General features: G+C 46.2%; 1 protein-coding gene and 1 non-coding gene across 2 annotated transcripts in view; both read left to right on the top strand.

Annotated features, from left to right (window-relative positions):
* The window catches only part of LOC101938535 (zinc finger protein 501-like), a 59,820-nt gene extending 43,705 nt beyond the window's left edge, over nt 1–16,115 (top strand). Inside the window, exons 7-8 of the mRNA XM_065569942.1 lie at nt 14,322–14,384; nt 15,014–16,115. Coding sequence (XP_065426014.1) covers nt 14,322–14,384; nt 15,014–15,171 — 221 coding nt within the window. The 3' untranslated portion in view covers nt 15,172–16,115. The remainder of the gene's footprint in view (nt 1–14,321; nt 14,385–15,013) is intronic.
* On the top strand, nt 7,876–7,948 carry TRNAK-UUU (transfer RNA lysine (anticodon UUU)). The gene has a single exon. It is a non-coding gene; the product is annotated as a tRNA-Lys (tRNA).
* Nucleotides 16,116–19,142: the final 3,027 nt, after the last annotated feature.

The raw sequence follows: 19,142 nt of genomic DNA, 5'->3' as shown, positions 1-19,142 counted from the left end.
ATTTCTGAAGCAGACGACGTCTCAAAAATTGTAGACCAGTGTTATTATTATATAGGTTAGGCTAGCTAGCAAGCAAGGATATAAATGATTTGCCCAGCTCTACCTGTATGAAAGGTCCACAATGGGAACATACCTATGCTAAGTGATGAACTGCTAAAATCTTAACAACCGGTTCCCTATAAAAAGTTATGATTTAAGGGATGTGCCACAGGATGTATTTTTTGTACCAATAGGGTTACCATACATCCGTATATTCCACCCAGATGGTGATTTAAGAACCAAAAAGCCCGACATCTCCAGGAAAATATGGACGTATGTTAAAGCCTAAAGTTCTTTTTTAAGAAGACGGGCCTGAACTAGAAATGAGCTCTGTTTCACATGTGTGGGTCCCCGCCACTCCCTGCGGGTGTGCTAGGGTGACCAGATGTCCCAATTTTATAGTGACACACTTGATTTTTGGGTCTTTTTCTAATATAGGCTCCTATTACCACCCCGTCCCAATTTTTCACACTTGCTGTCTAGTCACCCTAGGGTGTGCACATGTGTGGGTCCCAGCTGCTCCCTACCCCCTTCATTGAAGCAGGTGTGCAGGGTTACTGCCCTGGGAACTGCAAGGGCACCAGTGGACATGGGGCTGGCTGCAGACAGGTGTGTGGGACAGGTTTAGCTGGAGGCCCCATGCCGGGACGCGAATTGTCTGGTGCCCCCCTCCGCCCCAACCCCGGCCCTGCCCTGACTCCCCCCTCCCTGCCCCATTGGATCCCTCCCCAAATCGCTGCCCTGGCCCCACCTCTTCCCCAAGCACGCCACATTCCTCTTCCTCACCCCTCCATCCCAAGCTTGCGCTGATCAGCTGTATGGCGGCGCAAGCACTGGAGGGAGGGGGGAGAAGCAGGACTCGGCTTTTTCCCCCCCCCCCGCTCCACCGGCAGCCCCTCACGTTGCGGGGCCCTCTTAGGCGCAGGGCCCCATTCTGGGGAATCAGCCGAATCAGCTTAAAGCTGGCCCTGGGTAACAGTGGGTGTTTTTTATCACCTGTACTAGGCTTCCTCTGGCTCCTCTGTCTAATTTTAGAACCTGGTACTTTCTCCATTGCCCTGAGGGGACAAGAACCAAGGGTTAAGGATCCTCTGTGCTTAGGGTCACAAACTGAGCCCAACCAAAGGCTTTGACACAAACTCAAATGATGCCTCAGCTTCCTCCACAAGGATCACAAGAGTAACACAAACAAACCCCAAGAAGAACAATCCTCTTCTGCTTTCATTTAGGCCCATCACAACCCTCTCCACTTCTTCCTCCTCCTACCTAGAGGCTCTTCCAGGAAAACACATGGAGCCAATACCATCTCTTTCCTAGAAGCCCAGGGAGGGGTTTTGACACTACCTCACATGAGCTAACAGGAGTTACATTCCATGCAACAGGGCCCTTAGCTTTGCCTGCTCTCTTGAGGCTCTTAGGCTGAAAGTATCTCTTCCTGTCTCTGAGCTTTAGTAGAAGAGGAAGAGAGGACCAATTGACATTTCCATCATTCTCTGAGAGTGAGAGAGAATTTTCTCCTCTTCCATTCTAGCCTAGCTAAGAGAGGGAAAAATAACCCTCCAGGAGTTGACTGTCCCCCTTCAGTGATCTTTAGCTTCTCTTCTTCTTCCTACATTGGCTCCATCCCTGCATTGGGCATATAAGTACTTTTGTGTCATATCCTTCCCAGCTCTCTTTATTTTCATGGAGATTGTTTCAGGCTGTGGACGGAGTCAGCTCTCTGCCTATCGACTGGATCACACTGTTTTCATTTCTTGTATATTTCTCTAACACCTCGTTACTGCATTTGTGATGATTTATAAAAACCAGGGTGAGAGTAAAACAAGATGGCAATAAAAATGAATATACTGTGCTAAAAATACCAATGGAACAGTAAGGAAATTTGTAACTCAGAGCTTGCATTAACATCGTTTGAAGACATGCAAGATGATGAGTGTTCAAAAATATTATGGGAAAAACATTATTTAAAAAGGGGAATGTGATGTTGTATGTTAAAAGGAGGGGGGTTAGAGCATTCCAATTATTATGTTCTGATTCCTCACACCCCCAACCCTGCTTAGCTAGGAAAGTAGTGGAAATGTGATCATCAGTCAATAGATTTCTCTGACATGAAAAGGATACAATAGGCTGTTTGTAGTTAGCTCAACATAAACAAAAGTGAGGGGAAAACTGCTGGCTGGGAGCTAAATACACAGGACAAAGGGTTCGGATTCTTCTACACTCAGATTTGTTATGTAGCTGGCAGTCTCGCAAATGATGGTCTGTTCCTTCCCTCAAAATGCAGGCTAACCCTCTCCTTTTGAACTTAAAGCTCCATGAAAGGAAAAAAATAATGAGGAAGAAAGCATAGAAGCTATGGATATAGTTGAAAAAGGACTTGGAGTGATAAAAGACCAAAAGAGAGAAAGCAGAAATCTTTCTGCCTGGTTTCGAACCAGGGACCTTGTGTGTGTTAGGCAAATGTGATAGCCACTACACTACAGAAACCAGCTACTGGTGCTTTGGGGGGCCTTTTCTATGGCTTTCTCAGTAGCCACTACACTAGCTGATTTCCCTTTGAAGAACAGGGAAATAAAGGGCATCAAGAGCGTATGTGTTTGGGTAAGTCAAGAAAAGGGAGTAGCATTGTCCCCCTCAGGTAGCCCCTGTTCATTTCCAGGTTAGAAAGCAAAACTCTTCTGCAAAAATATCAAAACAATGTTGTGTTTCACTTTACTTCATAAGTACAGTTGTGTGGCAATTAAATGATGACCCTAAAGTTTCATAAAAGCAAAGAACACTAAACAAAAAAGTGTGGGAAATATGGATGTATTTGAGAAAATGGCTTGGAATGAACGAAGACAAAAATTGATTGGTAGAGAGAAAAGGCAGTGTTTCCCCCTGATTTGGAACTTCTCTCACAACTACTGTAATAGAAATGCTAAGCAAATGGAGTTCTATTGTTCCAAAGGAGATTGAAGTGAAGCCATTTTCTCCAGATAGAAGAAAATGGTCATGTTAGGAGTGGGATTTGAAACCACATCTCTATGCAGAGATCAGAACAGAACACCCAAGAGATAGGAAAAAAGAGTTTTAAAAATGGGACTTTAGACCACTCCACCATCCTAATAGTACAGAGAGTATGACCTAACAACCCTAGTTTTCATTAATATTTGATGAACTCTTTAGGGAGGTTGAGATGGTGCATCTCTTTCAACTCTTAAAAACCTTCTATGGCACAGCTGATTTTTAGACACACTCACCCAGACTTAAAGTTACAGGTTTCCTGGAGCTCCATGAGTTCTGAGGTGTTGTAATCACCCTGCTCACATTTTAAGTGAACAAAAGATGGTTGCTAGCATTCTGAGATAGTAATGGTGAACCTCAAAATGCTGCCATGTGGGCCAGACAATTAAGCAACAACCACCCACAACCTCTACCACTATAACATCCTGTCTGGCAAGAACTCACTTATCAATAGCTAGGGTGTGATATTCCTCATTGCTTTGTTGTTCTATCACTGTAGTCCCCACTTCCCTATTGTTTGTCTGTATTATCTCTGTCTGGTTTTGTGATTGTTTCTGTCTGCTGTATAATTAATTTATTGGGTGTAAACCAATTAAGGTGGTGTGATATAATTGGTTAGATAATCATGTTACAATATGTTAGGATTGGTTAGTTAAATTTCAATAAAATGATTGGTTAAGGTATACCTAAGCAGAACTCAAGTTTTACTATATAGCCTTGTCAAAGTTAGACTCAGGACTCATAGTTTGTTAGACCACTCTGTTTTATTAGCACAGCGCTCTGCTAATACATTCAGATAATGTGAGCCTCCATGCAAGATTCAAACAGTCTTATTTATACAGATAAAAGGGTGCAAACTAAACAAAGGGACAGAGAGAGCAAAATTGTAAAATATGCATGGAGCATAATATGCATATCCTGCTTCCTTGTTAACTCTTATCGATCTAAGGCTAATGCTTCACCAATTGCCCTTAAGTGGCAAGTTAAGCAGTTAATGTCTGCTTTCCTGCCCCCCCCCCCCGGCTTGCAGCATTTCTCATTTCTACTTAAAGGTACATACAGCATTCTTTAATTCATTCTATTTCTTTAATATAATTCATTTCACTTTCACAGCCTGCAGTCAAGAAGGAAGTGTGGGGGTGAATTGGAGTTATGTTTTGCTAAGGGGGTGGAATGGGAAGAGGGACACAGGCAAGGCTCTGTGGTGTCAGAGCTGGGAAGGGGGATACTGAGGAAGGAAATTGGAATCATTGCTTGCTGGAAGATTACCCCAATAAACATTGAATTGTTTGCACCTTTGAACTTGGGGTATTGCTGCTTTCTGTTCATGCGAGAAGGACCAGGGAATGGGAGGGTGAAGGGATAAACCCTCTAACAAGTATATCTTTCAGGGTGTGAAAAATCCATACACCCCAAACCAGTATAGTTAAGCTGACCTAAACCCCAGTTAGATAGTGCTAAATGAAAGGAAAGATTTTTCTGTCAATGTAGCTATTAGAGGGATGGAAAACTCCTCCACTGACTGCAGCAACTGTCTACTCCAAAGTCCTGTAGCAGTGTCACAACAGTATTTTAAGTGTAGCCAGCCTAAGGGGATCTTGCTCCAGTTTAGCACCATGGATCCCCAGCACTAAGACAACAGCAATTACAATACACTAACATTCCCATAGCTGGCAGGATTTGAATCTGTGTGTAGAAGACTGCAATGGATTTCTAATCTATTACCTTAACCACTCAGCCACAACTACTCAATATATAGCTGCTTTACTACACAATGATTCTGTTCTCACAGAATTGTCACTTTAAATTGCTTGCTCAGACCAACTCCCCCAGCACACTCACAGCTGTGCATTAGTGTAAGTGTGTCCATGGCTGAACAGCAAGAATTCCTGGCCATTTCCCTTCCGGCTGGAGCATGATTAGAGTGTGTTTGTGGGTAATGACATTGCTATAGATTGTCGTTCACTCCCCACTTTGACAATTCAGACAGTCCCTTTCCTATTCAAATCTTTAGCATATCATTCCAATAGCAGGGGTCAGGATTTCTATGGGGCACTGAAATTTTTCAGGGGATTGGTGCATGAACTCAGCCTTGCATTCCACCCTTGATGTTTCATGGACTAACAACAGCAGCAGAAAGAAAGAGCTGAGCCTATATCTCACTGTCAGAGGTGAAGGTGGCCACATCCCCTCTGTCTGACCATTGCCATTGCAGGAGAGAAGGTTACAATACAATTGAAAGCCCTGGCTCAGACAAGAGACACAGGGAGGTTTTGCTGTTCATGGATCTGTGCAAAGGAAATTGTGTCTGTGTGTGAAATTGAGGAGGGAAATGAAATGTCCACATGGTGACCCAGTGCCATAAGGAATGTGGGTGAAGGACTCGGGCTGGGAAATGATTTTACAGGGGTTCGTATAAATTTATTGCACTGATTAAAAACCATGGCTAAAAGGCAGCCACTGTTGTTAGTACTTGAAACTGCGTGGGGACACTCAAGTGGGTGTCAAGTCCATTGCCTTAACCAGGGGTAGTCAATTATTTTATCAAGATCCACATTTCTTGGTAAAGGTATAGTCAATGTCTAGACTCCAGAGAAAATAGTACATTCATGATAATAAGAAGAATATAGAAAGATTTTGCAGTCAATATGGGCATAATTATGATGATTGTTTCATGTTTCACTCTTTATATCTCGCACCACCATCTTTCCCTTTAGTCTTGTAGTTTACCAAGGGTAAAACTAAACATCTCTTCAGATACAAGGCAGTGTTTGTGTTCATTCCTGCTAGCTACACAGGGGTTTGATGTATCTGCTTTCAGTCCTCCATCTCTGCTGGGATAAGTAACATTTCAGGCTGTCACTGAACTGAAGAAGGGAGATGATTTTTTGGCAGGTTACACCTCCTCTTAAAGGTGTTTGTCTAGCTGGCAGCCCTGGTTCCCAGGTCTCTCCGGAGGAAAGAAAGTTTCTGTGCAAAATACCAAAATTTTAACAGACAGGACAGAGAAGGAATGGCCACATGATGGGGCCAGTATGTACCACAACATGGTTCTTTTATGTGGGATGACTCTGAACACTGACTAATCTCCATTCCCTTGTATTTGAAGAGATGTTTAGTTTTGCACTTGGGAACCTATAAGGCTGAAGCAATTTTATGGATGGTGACAATATGATTGAAGGGTTATTTAATGTTGTAAAAATTATTAAAAACACTTAGCTTAAACTTGAACTGCCTGTTGTTAAAGGCCAGTTCCTTAAGCTCTGCTAGAAATGCCCTGGGTTCTCTCATGCCTCGGTGGGAACTAAAGGGAATTGTCCCATGCTGCCCTTGGCTCCAGGCTGATTTTTCTGGGGAGGGGACATGGAATTGATTTGTGTGCTGTTGAGAAGGCAGCCAGACCTGTTCTCAGTGAACGAGAACTCCCAGCAACTTCCCAGCCCAACCCAGGCTGCTGCCCTGTCCCAGCCTCTGTTCCCCTGGGGTCCCTGCATGTTTGACTCTAGAGCATGCAGGGAGCAGCAGCTGAGGCACAGGACAACCTGGGCTGGGCAGATACTAGGAGCACAGCACCAGAGGCCTATACTGGCTCCCTCCTCAGCAGAAAACAATAAGTCCCCACACGCACCTTGGACAGCAGCCTGGAGGCAAGGGCAGTGCCGAGTGGGGGTTTCTCTTTTTCCTCTTCCTGGGGTGAGTAGGCACCTGGGGATGTTTCTAGCACAGCAGTTGGAACTGAATTGGGGAACCAGCTTTTAATAACAGGCAGCTCAAATTCAGACTAATTTTGTTACGATTTTCTTTATAATGTAAAATAATTCAAAAGTAAATGGGCAGGAATTATTGGAACTCTTTTCTCCTAGTATACTCGGTCATAGAAAGGAATGGCTTTTTGGCTTTTCATGATACGGGAGTCAGGTTTGTTCACTGTTCAGAATCAATGTGCACAGAAGCCTGTTGTGTTTCATTTCTTAGGTTCTGCTGCCATCTTGTAACCATTTTCTTCCCCTCCTTTCTGTCCAAAGCGCAGAGCCCAATTCCTCCAGGGAGAGAAGGACATCTTTCTTCTTTCCTTCCTAAGGAGCCCCCTTCCTTGGAGAGCCCTTAGCTTGGATCTGGGTGGGGAACAGTCGTTTCTGAGGACTAATTTAAAATCATATTTGGTGTTGATATATAGATTTTACAGCCAGACTAGATCACTATGTATCTCTGCTCTCACCTGATTCATAACAGAGTCCAGAGAATTTTATGCAGTGACTCCTACATTCACCCCAAAATCTTCTGGCTGAAGGAGGAGGGTTCATTCAGAAAGTCATCGTGTTTGGATGTAAAGGTGTGAAATGATGGGAAAATTGGCCCCTCTTTCAAGTTTAAATTTTGTAACTTCTACATCTAGACCGGGGTGGCCAACCTGAGCATGAGAAGGAGCCAGAATTTACCAATGTATACTGCTAAATGTACACCTTTGTATGTAACTACTTAGTCAATTGTGAACCTTCCTATCATTATTATTATACCTTTGAAATAATGATGATGATGTACACTTGGCTCTATATCCCAGTGTGCCCTGGACTTCTACAGGTTGCATTCGCCAATCCAAACATTTGGCACTTGCAGATGGGTACCTCTGTATTGTGCCTGATTCTTGTACAGCTATGAAAGGCTGATACATGTTGATATTTCCCCCTCTTTTTAACAAGCACTAATACCAAGCCTGGCTAAGGTTGGGAAGAGAAAGAGAGAGCAGCGGGTTTCCCCTATTGTTTCCTGCTCGCTTTTTCTTGACTAGTTTCTCCTCTGCCCCAACTTGCCTTTTTTTTTACTTTGTGAGCCTGGCTAGCTCAGTTGGTAGAGCATCAGACTTTTAATCTGAGGGTCCAGGGTTCAAGTCCCTGCTCAGGTGATAAATTACTCTTCAAGATCTTAAAAATCTGTCTTTCTGGAGTCCTCTTCAATGTTACTTTTTCTCTTCAGGATTTTGCCTTTCCTTAGAAGGGCCTTTGTGTGTGTGGGATTGAAGGGGCAACTTCCAGACATCCCCTATGTCCTTGCAGGCTGGAGGAATAAAGGCCTCTGGGCATATAGCATGTTCCTCCCCTGCACACACACACAAACACACAGAATATCCCTAAGGAATTAGAATCACCTGCTGCCTTCCCCTGTCCTGCTGGATCCCCAAATGAGGATGCTCTTCAGCCCGAACCCATGTCCCCTCTGTTCGCAGTGCCCCTTAGTCCCAACCCACAGGCCCTCCTATGCACACTGCTCCTCACTCCCAACCAGAGCCTACTCCTCTTCACCTTTCTCCTCTGTCCCAACCCACAGCCTCCTCCTATTCCAAGTGCCCCTTAATCCCAATCCACAGCCCCCTCTTCCTCACACTGCTCCTCAATCCCAACCCACAGCCCTTCCTATTCCCAGTGCCCCTCAATCCCAACCCACAGCTCCCTCCTTTCCTCCAACAGCAGGTGCTGCACACACTCTCAGGAAATTTTTCTTTCAAGGTTTTGTATATGAGTCTGCATGTGGATTTTACAGTATGTTGGAAATTTCTATATTAAATATGTAAGCAGGGTCTGAATGAGCTCTCCCCTGACATCTAGTGATGAACTGTGGAAGAGGACTTCAGGAGCAGATCTCATTTGCATGGGCACACACACCCTGTGAGTGACTAGTCATCTACAAAAGCAGTTTCTCCTCCCTTGGTGTTCACACCTCAACTGCTAGAAGAGGGCATCATCCTCCCTGATTGAACTAACTTCATTATCTCTAGACTGATTCTTGCCTGCATATTTATACCTCCCTCTGGAAAATTCCACTACATTCATCTGACGAAGAGGGTATTCACCCATGAAAGCTTATGCTCCTATACGTCTTTTAGTCTATAAGGTGCCACAGGACTCTTTGTCACTTTTTACAGATCCAGTCTAACAAGGCTACCCTTCTGATACTTGGCACCCTGTCTAGGTGCTCAGCATGATGGGATTGCTTGCTGAAATTATCACTTTGGGCTGGTGTTGGATTCCCAGTCTCCTTGTTATTGTGGCAGGAATAATAAAGGGTTTTTATCCTTGTTGTGTGAATCGAGGGCAGCAGAACTGTGCTTGGCAGACCCTGATTGTGGAACTCACCCTCAACTGAATAGCACTTGCTAGGCAGATGACATGGGTTCCAAAACCAAGTGGGCTGGGGTCTGGGTCTTAATACTAAAATTTAGGTGTTAGACCAACTTTAGGACAGGGTGGCTGTGGAGGGATGAGTGAGTTTCTAGACAACATGATGAGTATGTAAAAAGCAACAGAGGGTCCTGTAGTACCTTTAAGATTAACAGAAGTATTGGAGCATAAGGTTTCATGGGTGAATGTCCACTTCATCAGATGCAAGTATGGTGCCTTCTTATTTTCCCCCTTTTCCACCCAGGATGGGAGGTGAATTCTACAGATGTACTTCTGGGCTTTCACTGACTAAGGACAACAACTTTGACTGGGGTGCAGAGAGGGGATGGCTCACTTTAAAGGATTTTTGGTTGCTGGATTTAAGAACCTGAAGGAAAAGGACACTGCCCAGCTTATTTGGGGTGGCTCTTTTCCTTGTGGTTTATCTTTATGTGTTGGGGCTGCTGACATGACTTCTACTTACCCTGGGCTTACATTGCAATGTAGCCAGACCCTGAGACTGCATCTATACTGTGATAAAAGCCCTGTGGCCCGTCTGGCCTGGATTATCTGACTTTGGCTCCTGGGGCTCAGGTTGTGAGGCTAAAAGCTGCAGTGTAGACATTTGGGCTCAGACTGGAGCCCAGGCTCGGAGACCCTCACCCCTCGTGGGATCTCAGAGGCTGGGCTGAAGCCTAAGGGTCTACACTGTAATTTTATAACCCTGCAACACAAGCCCCACAATCCTGAATCAAAAGACCCAGGGTTTCAGAATAGTGACTTGGGTGTGTTTATGACACAGTAGACATAATGTTAGGGTATGTCCACACTGCAGTGAAACACCCAGGGCTGCCCCCTGCCAGCTCAGGCTCCCAGGGCTTGGGCCATGGGGTGGTAAATTTGCAGTGTAGACATCTCAGCTCAGGCTCAATACTGGTCTCTGGGACCCCACAAGGTTGGGAGGGAGTTTAGCAAGCAAAAAAGGTAAAATGGCAGTGGAGTATTACCGTGGACTCAATGGAATTTCTCCACTGATCTGTCTGCTTTGGGGCAGGGACAATAACACGTCCTGCTGCATTTATTTCAAAGGGTGGTTTATGATTTTCATTCTCAGACATGGTGCACAAAGCAGGACTCAACCCTCGACATAAACTAAATGAACTGCCCACAGATTCTGGCAGCCACAATGAGCCATTTGGTGTGAGAGCCCAGACCTGCCCCTGTCCCAGAGGGAGGGAGTCATCTACGATGGGCTTGGAACACTGACCTATCAGCTCTTAACTCCCAAACTTTCAGTAACTCTATTATCAGTGCCCATAAGTGTAATTTAAACCATAAGAACAACCACACTGGGCTAGAACAAAGGTCCATCTAGCTCTGTATTTTGTTCTCTGACAGTAGCCAATATCAGGTGCCCCAAAAGCCACACAACAAGGCACCATTGGGAGTTGAACCCAGGAACTCCCATTTACTAAACAGGTGCTTTAGCCAGCTAAGCCATGGTGCCTGCTAATGGCTAAAGCATGGTGTCTGCCCACACCTGACTTCTTGCCAGACCCCACCTGGGCCTGACAAGCTTTGCTTGTGTTTGGATTCTGGAAAGCAGAGGCGCAGGTGAAGTTCTCCTTGCAATCTGTGTGTGTGTGAATCTTTGGCCAGGTCTGCACTACAAAGTTATTTCAGTAGAATTATTTTGCTCAGGTGTGTGAAAATCACACTATGCTCCCTTGGTCACCAGCTTTTGGCTGGTGTACACACTGCAATACCACGTCTGAAGACAAAACTGCCCTGTTTTGGTGACAAAATAAAACCACCTCAATGAGAGGCCTAGAGCTTTTTGCAACAGACCTAAATCGACAAAGTGTCAGTGTAAATGCTGCTGGTCATTATATCACCATAACTGGCCTCCACCAGTATCCCACAATGGCCACCGTCAACTCGGCTGGCCTGCATTCCTGCTACAGAGGCATGGGCCCCTCCCCTTGCATAGATCCAAGAAGTTCTGACAGCTGAGCAGAACTGAGCTGCTCTGCTCCAGCGTCAAGGAGCAAATCACTACCGTGGAATGCTGCTTTCTCCCACACAGCGAACACAGAGCAGGAGGCGGGAGCTTCCTCATAGTGTGGGGGGCATCGGTGTCTGAACTGTGGTGCCCCCATGATGCCCCTTCCCGAGAGCCCCTCACTCACTCCACCCCTTCTCCCTGAAGCCCCAACCCCACACTACCCCTTCTCCCTGATGCCTCGTCCTACCCCTTCCCCTGAGGCCACACCCACAGAACACCTTTTCCCCCCAAGACTCCACCTTGTCCCCCTCCCGTTGTTCGTCCTTATGGCAGGTAAAAAGTGGTGCGGCCATGGCCCTCTAAACCCCCTTGTTCCGGCACCCCTGACACAGAGCTAGGCAAGCAGCAGTGTGTGTGTGTATGTGTGAGAGAGAGACCGCTGTGCTGTGCTGTGCTGAGCTAGTGAGGAAAGTGGGGGCTGAGGTCGGGGCTGTACCCCTCCCCCTGACTCAGGACTCATTGCTTCCCACAGCTGTCTGAACTTAGAGACAGTGTGCCCACACACTCACTCTTCCACAACACACACACTCCCGCAACACACACACTGTCTCCCCCCCACACTCACACACTTTCTGCCCACCAAACGTACTGCAGTTCAAAAGCAGATGGCAATCTAGTAGGATGCCCAAGGAACAATGGGATAGAGAAACCTGCATCATGTGCTGCTGTACCAGCCCATGAGGCATTGCAAACCCTTCCCAAAGCACCCTGTGGCCGGCTGCACAGTGGGATAGCTACCCACAGTGCACTGCTCTCTGTGGCGATCAAAGAGCCACTAGTGTGGATATGCTGTGGTGACCTAGTGACATGCAACTGCCGTTTAATTAAAATGCTTTAACAAAAGCAGCATAACTCTGTAGTGTAGACATAGCCTGAGAGAGAGACAAGACCCACCTCCCATTGGCACCAAGGATGCTCAGGCTTTGAAAGTAAAGAGCCACAATTTCCTCCATAGCTGGCAGATTTCAAACCTGCACAGGGAGGCCCCCATGGATTGTTAGCCCATCACCTTAACCACTCAGCCACAACTACTTGTTTTATGCAGCTTTCTAACTACACTCTAGTTCTGTTCTCACTGAATGGTCATTTCCAATTGTTTCCTCAGACCAGCTTCCACAGCACGCTCACTGCTGTGCCATTGTGTAAGTGTGTCTGTGGCTGAACAGCAAGAATTCCTGCTCTTTTCCCTACCAGCTGGAGCATGATGAGAGTGTGTTTGTGGTTAATCATGTTGCTGTAGATTGTTGTCCGTTTCCTGCCTTGATAATTCAGACAGTCCCTTTCCCATCATATCTCCAGTGCATCAGTGATTGCAATAGCAGGGGGCAGGTTGTCTATGGGGCACTGAGCTTTGCCAGGGGGTTGTTGGCTCCTTTCTTTCCTCACCTTGGAGCAAACTCAGCGTTTTATTCCATCCTTGATGTTTCATGGAATAACAACAGCAGCATGAAGAAAGTGGTGGGCAGGGCTGGGGAGGGCTGGGCTGGGCAGGGCAGGGCAGGTCTCAGGGGAGGGGCAGAGAGGTTTGAGCGGCAGACAGGGCAGGTGCCTCAGGGGAGGGGCAGAGAGGTGTGGGTGATGGGTAGACCTTGGGGTAGGGGGTGGAGTGGCACAAGCAGCAGGCAAGTAGGCCTCGGGGGAGGAGAGGAGTAAGCGAAAGGCAGACCAGCAGCCCTCAGACAAGAGGCAGAGTGGGGTGGGAAGAAGTCGTCCTGTTGACACAGTGCTATTTACAACAGGATTAGGTTGATATAACTGCATTGCTTGGGGTGGTGGTAATTTTTTTACACCACTAAGTAATGTAGTTACACCAACCTATTTTTGTAGCATAGACCTGTACAAAGAATCACACACACCTTGGGAGTAAATCTTCACCTGCTCCTCTGCTTTACAGAATCCAAACACAAGCAACACTTGTCAGGGCCTAGTGGGGGTTGCTAGGAAGTCAGGTGTGGGCAGACACCATGGCTTAGCTGGCTAAAGCACCTGCCTTGTAAACAGGAGATCCTGGGTTCTACTCCCTGTGGTGCTGTGTTCAGTGGCTTTTGAGGCTCCTGGTACTCGTTGCTGTCAGAAAACAAAATACAGAGTTAGATTCACCTTTGGTTTAGCCCAGTATGTCTATTCTTGTGGTTTAAATTACACTCACTGGCACTGATAATAGAGTTACTGAAAGTTTGTATGTTAAGAGCTGATAGATGAGTGGTCCAGTCCCCTCACAGATGACTCCCTCCCTCTGGGACAGGGGCAGGTGTGAACTCTCACACCAAATGGCTGCCAGAATCTGTGGGCTGCTTGTTTAGTTTATGTTGAGGGGTGAGTCCTGCTTTGTGCACCGTGTCTGAGAATGAAAATCAAAAATCACCCTTTGAAATAACTAGTGCAGGAGGACGTGTTTTTGCCACTGCCCCAAAGCAAACAGACCAATGGAGAAATGCCATTGAGTCCAGGGTAATACTTCACTACAGTTTTAACATTTCCACTGACTAAACTCTCTCCCAACCTTCTGGGCTCCTATAGTAAGGTTCTGAACCTGAGCCAAGACACGTACACTGCAGCTTTACAGCCCAAGCCACTGTCCTGGAATAAAGTCACACAGGCCAGCCGTGGGTGTTTCATTGCACTGTAGACGTATCCTAACATTATGTCTACCCTGTGATTAAAACACCCAGGGCACTTTTCTCAAAGCCCGGGTCAGCTGACTCAGGCTTATGGGGCTTGGGCTGCAAGACTATAAAATGACAGTGCAGACATATGGGCTTAAGCCACTGAGACCCCAGGAGGGGTGAGGGTTTCCGAACCCAGGCTTCAGTGTGAACACAAATATCTCCACCACAGTTTTTAGTCCCACAGCTTTAGCTCCATGAGCCCAAGTCAGATCACCCAGGCCAGCCATGCTGCAATCTTTATCACAAGAGAAATGTATTCTAAGGGTACATCTATACTATCCGCCGGATTGGCGGGTAATGTTTGATGTATCGGGGATTGATTTATCACGTCTTGTCTAGACATGATAAATCGATCCCCGAATCGATGCCTGTACTCCACCTTGGCAGGAGGAGTAAGCAGAGTCAACAGGGGAGCCTCAGCGGTCGACTCATCACCGTCAGGACGGCCAGGTAAGTCGAACTAGCGAATAGCGTAGCTGAAGTTGAGTATCTTAGTTCAACCCCCCCCGCTAGTGTAGCCCAGGCCTAAGTGTACCTGGCTAATGCATCGGAGTTCAAATGCTGTCCAGAGCGGTCACATTGGAGCACTCTGGGATAGCTCCCGGAGGCCAATACCATCGATTTGCAGCCAAACTACCCCAAATTCGACCCAGCAAGGTCAATTTTAGTGCTCCTCCCCGGTGAGGGGAGGAGTACAGAAGTCGATTTAAAGAGCCCTTTAAGTTGATGGAATGGGGTTGGTTATGTGGATGCATTCATTTGAAAATCGACCTAACTTGGCTAAATTCGACCAAACCCTGTAGTGTAGACCAGGCCTAAGTGTAAGGAGGGTCTGAATGACCTCCCCCCTTCACATCTAGTGATGAGCTGGGGGAAAGACTTCAGAAACAGATCGTGTTTGCATAGACATGCCTACTCTGCCTAGATATGCAGCAAGTATCCTTTGTATAAAACAAAAAAAATATAAAGGCGATTCTTCTGTTTTCCTACAGTCAGCAAAAAAAGTAAAAAGAAAGGGGTATTTTTAAGCAAAATCTGTCCCCACCAAGGGGCTGGGAAATGTTTATTTTGTTTTTCAGACACTTTATGGGAAGCTGGCGCCAGTGGAAGAACAACCCAGAACACCATGGGTCTACTGTCGCAACAAAAAATTTTGTTCTGTTTTTGTTGTTTATCTTGTTATTACTGTTATTTTGGTGGATATTGTAAATTCTTCAGGCATGACACCCTCTTTTAATTGGACATTTCATGCTGCCCCTTTTGGGACAAAGGGGAAATGTACCCTAATTAAACCTCTTCCACCCCCTACTCTGCCACCTCCTTCCAAATTGTCTGTGACACACTCATCCCCATGGTGGTCTACCCTCATCCAGAGACCTGTGGTTCTTAATGCAATTGGTTTACAAATGATTATCACTCTGTTCCCCACTGACTGGTATCTCAGTACAACATTTGCTAACTGTTCTCAGTTTACCAAAGTAGGTAAAAGAATGTTGCTATGAGTAATTTCACACTCATTTGAATTGGATGGATGGGAATTAAACAAGAACATCTGAAAATGGTGAGCCCCTCACAAATTTTACCTCTGGGAAGGCTGAAACTCATTGCAGGAAGCTGACTCAGCGGCTCGAATCCAACGTTTGGAACATGCCCTAGGGCTACTGGACAGGGGGAATTATAAAAGGGATTTGCACTTAGCTCAACCTACCATTTGTTGGGAAATGTTATTCTAACCCTCAATCAGGGTTGGAAGAGACCTCAGGATGTCATCTAGTCCTACTCCCTGCTCAAAGCAGGACCAACACCAACTAAATCATCCCAGCCAGGGCTTTGTTGAGCCGGGCCTTATAACCCTCTAAGGATGGAGATTCCACCACCTCCCTAGGTAACCCATTCCAGTGCTTCACCACCCTTCTGGGGAAATAGTGTTTCCTAATATCCAACCTACAACCCCCCACTGCAACTCGAGACCATTACTCCTTATTCTGTCATCTGGTACCACTGACAACAGTCTAGATCCATCCTCTTTGGAAACCCCTTTCAGGTAGTTGAAAGGAGCTATCAAATCCCCCCTCATTCTTCTCTTCTGCATACTAAATAATCCCAGTTCCCTCAGCCTCTCCTCGTAAGTCATGTACCCCAGCCCCCTGATCATTTTCATTGCCCTCCCCTGGACTCTCTCCAATTTGCCTACATCCTTTCTGTAGTGGGCGGGAGGGGGGGGGTGGAGGCGAAAACTAGATGCAATACTCCAGATGTGGCCTCAGCAATGTTGAATAGAGGGGAATAATCACTTCCCTCAATCTGCTGGCAATGCTCCTACTAATGCAGCCCAAAATGCGGTTAGCCTTCTTGGCAACAAGGGCACACTGCTGACTCATATCCAGCTTCTCATCCACTGTAAGCCTCAGGTCCTTTTCTGCAGATCTGCTGCTTAGCAAGTAGGTCCCCAGCCTGGAGTGGTGCATGGGAGTCTTCCATCCTAAGTGCAGGACTCTGCACTTGTCCTTGTTGAACCTCATCAGATTTTTTTTTGGCCCAATCCTCTAATTTGTCTAGGTCACTCTGGACACTATCCCTACCATTCAGCATATCAATCTCTCCCCACAGCTTAGTGTCATCTGCGAGCTTGCTGATGGTCAAATCTGTCCCTTCATTCAGATCATTAATAAAGAAAGATGTTGAACAAAGCTGGACCCAGGAGTGACAAGTCATGCTTTGTACAAAGCATATCAGGGGCACTCCGCTTGATACTGGCTGCCAATTAGACATTGAGTCATTGATCAGTACTCATTGAGCCCGAGAATCTAGCCAGCTTTCTAACCACCTTATATTCCATTCATCCAATCTATACTTTTTTAATTTGCTGGCAAGAATACTGTGGGAGACCATATCAAAAGCTTTGCCAAAGTCAAGATATATCATGTCCAGTGCTTTCTCCATATCCACAGAGCCAGTTATCTCATCATAGAAGGGAATCAGGTTGGTCAGGCATGACTTGCCTTTGGTGAATCCATGTTGACTGTTCCTGATCACCTTCTTCTTATCCAAGTGCTTCAAAATGGTTTCCCTGAGGACCTGCTCCATGATTTTTCCAGGGACTGAGGTGAGTCTAAACGGTCTGTAGTTCCCCAGGTTCTCCTTCTTCCCTTTTTAAAAGATGGGTACTATGTTTGCCTTTTTCCAAACATCTGGGACCTCCCCCGATTGCCACAAGTTTTCAAAGTTAATGGCCAATGGCTCTGCAATCACATCAGCCAATTCCTTCAGCACACTCGGATGCCTTAGACCTGGGCCCATGGACTTGTGCATGTCCAACTTTTCTAAATAGTCCTTAACCTGTTCTTTCACCACTGAGGGCTGCTCACCTCCTCCCCATACTGTGTTGCCCAGGACAGCAGTGTGCGAGCTGACCTTGTCTGTGAAGACCAAGGCAAAAAAAGCATTGAGCACGTCAGCTTTTTCCACATCATCTGTCACTAGGTTGCCTCCCCCATTCAGTAAGGGTCCCACACTTTCCCTGATACTTTTCTCATTGCTAACATACCTGTAGAAACCCTTTTTGTTACCCTTCACATCCCTTGCTAGCTGCAACTCCAGTTGTGTTTTGGCCTTCCTGATTACACCCCTGCATGCTTGAGCAATATTTTTATACTCCTCCCTAGTCATCTGTCCAAGTTTTCACTTTTTGTAAGCTTCCTTTTTGTGTTTAAGTTCACCAGGAAATTATCCCCAACACTCTCCAAAAACTTCTTGTACACTTGAGACTATGTACCACTTTCTGGTGGCTTGTTTTTTTACCCAGCAGGTGTGGGGATTTCTGGCTACATGACGGCTTTTGCCAGACTTGGTTGGACAGGATTATTTATAGCTAGCCTGAGGTTTGTTCCTGGACGAACAAGGGCAAGCCACGGGGTGCCAGCAGAACCAGCTGCAGTTGAAGCAAGGGCGGGCTCAGCAGGGGCCGCTGTATGGTGGGCAGGTGTCACAGGGCACACTGCACCTAATCAATGCCTTAGCATTGGATCGTATTTGGCACAGCCGCTGTCAGGAGCATCTTCCTGGCAGTTCCCCGCAGCAGTGGCTAACCGAGTTTATGTGGCTGTTGAATGGCTGACCATGGTGGAAAAAAAGTGAGTCAATAGCAGAGTGGAGGTGGGCGTGGGCTGGGGTCTGGGAGCAGGATAAGCCTTGATTCCCTTCTGCTGGTCTTTGTTTCTAGGTAAGAAGGGGTTTTCCACCAGCAACTGGGAGCAGTTGAGTTTCATGTTAATGCACTGTATCAGTTCCTCCAGGTCTCTGGTAAGCACACAGGGCTTTTAACAGGTACTCAGTACACAGAATTGGCCCGGAACGTGTGACTTACTAGCAATTGCATTATTCCCTTTTTTGTATTTACAATGGTATTTCTGTCTGTGATTTCATTTTGCTTTGTATAATAGTATTTTCTACTGGATCTGATATTTTAATTAACAAAAAAGAAAAAGAAAAAAGACACAGGCTCTCATATCACAGCAATTACTGCCGAGGCAACCTCCTTGCTGATGCAATAGCCCTTTCATCAACTACAGGCTGATGATTTGAATCTTTTCAATGCTCCTCTGCCAAGAAGCCTTTTCCTTAACGAGCAATTACTTGGATTCCCTACATAGGTCTTTTCCATTTCCTAGAAAGACATTGGAAACGATGAGCAGAGGAGACAAAAGGTATACACTAAGGCACCACTGGGAGGTGAACCCAGGATCTTCTGTTTACTAGGGAGGTGCTTTAGCCAGCTTAGCCATGGTGCTTGCCTCCTGGAAGTGCTTAGCAACTGCTCCACTTGAAGCTCCAAGACAACACATCCAAATTCCAAATCATTTCCTGTGAGAAAGGCACTCTTTTCATGCTAGCAGACGTGATTGTATAGTGGTTAGTACACTGCCTTGTGGTCCCAACAGCAACCTCTGTTTGACTCTGAGTAACAGTAACCTCTTTATCAGCTCCAGACTTGTCATTTGCTGCATTCCAAGACTTAGCCACAAGGAAGGCTCTCTCTGTCTTGAACAAGATTTCCCAGGAAAGTCTTTTCTGTTTAGAAGAAAGAGATACCAAAAAAGGAGCCCGACATATAAAGTCAGCTCAGCCAGGGAAAACTGGCAGGCCAAGCCAGGAGCTCCTGGTTCCTAAAAAGGCTCTTCAGCAAGCTCTTCTGAAAGGTCCCTCTCT

The sequence above is a fragment of the Chrysemys picta genome, chromosome 16 (assembly GCF_011386835.1).
Source record: "Chrysemys picta bellii isolate R12L10 chromosome 16, ASM1138683v2, whole genome shotgun sequence".
Lineage (NCBI taxonomy): Eukaryota > Metazoa > Chordata > Testudines > Emydidae > Chrysemys > Chrysemys picta.
Note: the sequence above shows the minus strand (reverse complement) of the source record. Positions and strands in the feature narration are given on the sequence as shown.